This window comes from Pterocles gutturalis, unplaced genomic scaffold, assembly GCF_000699245.1.
Source record: "Pterocles gutturalis isolate BGI_N339 unplaced genomic scaffold, ASM69924v1 scaffold9326, whole genome shotgun sequence".
NCBI lineage: Eukaryota > Metazoa > Chordata > Aves > Pterocliformes > Pteroclidae > Pterocles > Pterocles gutturalis.
Genome location: NW_010105429.1, coordinates 3624 through 7869, shown reverse-complemented (window position 1 = coordinate 7869; position 4246 = coordinate 3624). Strand labels below are relative to the sequence as shown.

The 4246-nt window shown below is 59.2% G+C and overlaps 1 protein-coding gene across 1 annotated transcript; it reads left to right on the top strand.

Moving 5' to 3' along the window:
- Nucleotides 1-372: 372 nt before the first annotated feature.
- Nucleotides 373-3225, top strand: ARSI (arylsulfatase family, member I). The gene is made up of 2 exons (XM_010087388.1): nucleotides 373-692; nucleotides 1824-3225. The coding sequence occupies exons 1-2, from the start codon at nucleotides 373-375 to the stop codon at nucleotides 3223-3225; spliced, it is 1722 nt and encodes a 573-aa protein (XP_010085690.1).
- Nucleotides 3226-4246: the final 1021 nt, after the last annotated feature.

Sequence of the window (4246 nt, the reverse complement as noted above, 5' to 3'; positions counted from 1 at the left end):
AATAACACCAGCGAGAAAACACCAAGAAGCCAGGGAGTGTTTGCAGCGCTCAGGACGCTTGGTGAGCAGCTCCGGGGCTGCCGTTAATCACTGCGAGGAGCCCGTCCTGCCGTGCAGATGTGTGTGATTGGAGCGGCGCGAGGGTTATTTTCTTTTGACTGAAGGCAACCCAGCCCTGGCGGATTAAGCCCTTTGTGTGCGCGCGAGTGTGCCTTCATGGGAGCTGCTCCTGCAAAACCGGCTGCAGGGGATTCGGGGACTATATCCTAAGTTGGGGAGCTCTCCCAGAGAAGGGGGCACCTCCTGTTTTGGTGTCTCTGAGATGATGCCGGGACAGTAGCACCCTTGGCAGGCAGCACAGCGTGCTCCGGGATGGCCGTCTATGCCCTCACGGGCTTCTCGCTCGTCAGCCTGCTCAGCTTTGGCTACTTATCCTGGGACTGGATGAAGCCCAGTTTGGTGGCTGATGTGCCCACGGACCCCATGGAGAAATCACCACCTCCCACCTTCTCCAGGCCACCCCACATCATTTTCATTCTGACTGATGACCAGGGCTACCATGATGTCGGGTACCACGGCTCGGATATCCAGACGCCAACGCTGGACAGGCTGGCAGCCGAGGGCGTGAAGCTGGAGAACTACTACATCCAGCCCATCTGCACCCCGTCCCGGAGCCAGCTGATAACCGGCAGGTAAGCCAGCGCCTGCTCACACCCCACTTGTGTGTCCCCGCTTCTGTCCCTTCCATAGCTCTGTGGAGCTTAACCCCAGCTCGCTGCTAGACAGATGCCAGGGGTGTTGGCAGATGATGGGGATCCTCCAGAGAAGGGTGCCTTTCTGGCTTTCTCTAGAATGCTCCCTGGGTAAACAGTTGATTTTTCACATGGGATAAATAATGACACATGGCAAGGCCAAAAATGCCGATGCCATTGGGTAATGGATGTCACTCTGGGAGAGGGTGGTCTCTGGCCTGGAGGTCTTTTGGTGCCGGGTGAGGAACAGTATCCCCAGGGTGTTCTGTGCTGCTGGGTGGTAGGGTTGAAGGATCGTTCTCCCCTGCATCCACAGTTTCCTTGGACCGTGCTTTTCCTTCTTGTGTATTCAGTGCTGCACTGGCCACAGTGGACTGGATACTGGTCCATCACCCTCTCCCACGTGAGGTTTCCCCTGATCCTGGGCCCTTCTGCCTCCTGGCACAGACGGGGCTTTCCCTGGAGCAGGGCTGGGAGGTCAGTGCTCACCGTAGGAGGCAGATTTCATCAGATCATCTCCTGCTGAGGAGTGGGCCCCAGCGAGGTGCCTCTGGATGTGGTCACCTACTGCCTGGGGGTGGTAGAGCCCACCGGGCTCCAGGCAGAAGTCTCTCTTCTTTCCTGATGGCTCTGGAGGGATCCCAGGCATCTCTGGGGTGTGCAAAGCAGGGGAGGACAGGGATGCCCGGGGCACTGCATGGCCACAGGGATCACTCCACACCTCTTGCTTCTGCTGCCCAGCCCTGGCAGAGCTCAGCCACCTCCTTGGGCAGGCAGCAGTGGGGCCAACTGCTGGTGGCATCCTAGGAGAGCAGCCCAGAGTGGTTTTGTGATGTCTGTTGAGCCCCCTCTCTTTTTTTTTTTTTTTTGATTTTTTATTTTTTATCTGCTTTTGGTACTTTTGGATGGATGAAGAGCTCCCCGTCTCTGGTGTGGAGCTTGCTTGGTAGGGTTGGGCTGGGTGACACGGAGAGCTGCGTGCATTTGGGGTCTCCAGCACATAGTGCCATCACACCCCCACCCAGCACTGCTCCCCATCACCACTGATTCCTCCTGGGTCTTCCCCAACAGGTACCAGATCCACACAGGGCTGCAGCACTCCATCATCCGCCCTCGGCAGCCCAACTGCCTGCCCCTCGACCAGGTCACCCTGCCCCAGAAGCTGCAGGAAGCTGGCTACTCCACGCACATGGTGGGCAAGTGGCACCTTGGCTTCTACAAGAAGGAATGCCTCCCCACCCGCCGGGGCTTCGACACCTTCCTGGGCTCCCTGACGGGCAACGTGGACTACTACACCTACGACAACTGCGACGGGCCAGGCGTCTGTGGCTACGACCTGCACGAAGGCGAGGACGTGGCTTGGGACCAGAGCGGGAAGTACTCCACCTTCCTCTATGCCCAGCGCGTCAGCAAGATCCTGGCATCCCACAGCCCCAAGGAGCCCATCTTCATCTACGTGGCCTTCCAAGCGGTCCACACGCCGCTGCAGTCGCCCAAGGAGTACATCTACCGTTACCGCTCCATGGGCAACGTCGCTCGCCGCAAGTACGCTGCCATGGTGACATGCATGGACGAGGCAGTGAAGAACATCACCTGGGCCCTCAAGAAGTACGGTTATTACGACAACAGCGTGATCGTGTTCTCCACCGACAACGGCGGGCAGACCTTCTCCGGGGGAAGCAACTGGCCACTACGGGGCCGCAAAGGGACGTACTGGGAAGGGGGAGTCCGTGGCATCGGTTTTGTCCACAGTCCCCTGATCAAGCGCAAGCGCCGGACCAGCTGGGCACTGGTTCACATCACAGACTGGTACCCAACTCTGGTCAGTCTGGCCAGGGGCAACCTGAGCAATGTCCCAGGCTTGGATGGTTACAACGTCTGGCCTGCCATCAGCGAGGGCAAGGATTCACCGCGAACCGAAATCCTGCACAACATCGACCCACTGTACAACCATGCCAAGTATGGCTCCTTGGAGGACGGCTTCGGCATCTGGAACACGGCCGTACAAGCCTCCATCCGGGTTGGGGAGTGGAAGCTTCTCACCGGTGACCCAGGGTACAGTGACTGGATCCCCCCACAGACCCTCACCAACTTCCCAGGGAGCTGGTGGAACCTGGAGCGTCTCACTGACGGCCTGAGGAAGTCCGTGTGGCTCTTCAACATCACTGCTGACCCCTACGAGCGCTACGACCTCTCGGACCAGCGCCCAGACGTGGTGAGGACCCTCCTGATGAGGTTGGTGCACTACAACCGGACGGCAATCCCAGTGCGGTACCCCGCGGAGAATCCCCGGGCTCACCCGGACTTCAACGGTGGTGCCTGGGGACCGTGGGCCAGTGAGGATGACGGGGAGGAGTGGGAAGGTGGTGGAGAGCCCCTGAAGAGTAGGAACAAGAAGAAGAAGTGCAAGATCTGCAAGCTGCGTTCCTTTTTCCGCAAGCTGAACACCAGGCTCATGTCCAACCGCATCTGATGGGAGACTCCCCCAGCATTGACCCAAGCTGGCCAGGGTGGAGCTCTGGACGGCATTGCCACGGGGTGGGAGCGAGGGAGAGGGATGGACGGGGAGGTGGCCAGCACCCTCTTGCTTTCCCTTGCTCCAGCATTCAACTCAAAAAACTTCTTCTCTCTGGCTGGACCAGTGGCTGCAGGGAGGTGGTCCTGGTGGGCGAGGAAGGGTGACGTGGTCTCAGCTGGTGTATGAGTCTGCTGAGCCGGACTGGCCCAAGAACAGCCCCTTCCAAAGCAAGAGGTGCTTTTCTCAAGGCAGACAATCGCAAGCTTTAAGCGTTGGCCATTGCAACGGCAGGAGGAAGCGCGGACACTGGGGTGGTAATGCAGAGAGTCTGTCCAGCCTGGGCGGCTCTGCCTGCACATTGTCCCTCGTCACCCCCATGTATATACCTGCTCCTGACTTTCTGCCTGCTGCCAGGGAACTTGCCCTGGGAACTTGAGAGCCTCCCCCAAACGCAAGACCATGGTGTTTCCCTATTATACTTTGTGGAAGGATGGATTCCTGACCACGGATGTCAGACCTGAGACCACCATAGCTGGTCCCAGCCTTGTGCTACAGGGACCTCACGTGAGGCTGTGGCTTCTCTCTGCTGGCTTGGGGGGCTGGGAGCAGCCCTGGTGAGATATGGCCCACAGAGATGTGGTTGGATGCACTCAGAGGACAGAGGGTTCTCCACAGCCCCACATTTGGGAGGCAGGTTTGCCCCAAGCTCTGGTGGACTTCACACGGGTCAGCCCCCCAGCAGACCTGGCTGGACCCTCCATGTGCACGGCTGTGGGCACCCACGTTCTTCCCCATGCTTCTGCTGCATCCTGCCAGCCAGCTACCCGGGCTGCCCCTTCCCAGTGCTGGGGCCGTCCCCATCCCCACATCCCAGCTGCGGAACCTGGGGCAGAAGGAAGATCTCAAGAAGATCTCTGCAGAGATGTGCTGCTCTGTAGCTGCAGGACTTCGAAGCTGATGGGGGGGAATGGGGATA

Coding starts and splice junctions, on each gene's coding strand:
- ARSI (XM_010087388.1), top strand. CDS start 373: ATGGCCGTCTATGCCCTCACGGGCTTCTCGCTCGTCAGCCTGCTCAGC. Junction 693..1,823: donor AGCCAGCTGATAACCGGCAG/GTAAGCCAGCGC, acceptor CTTCCCCAACAG/GTACCAGATCCACACAGGGC.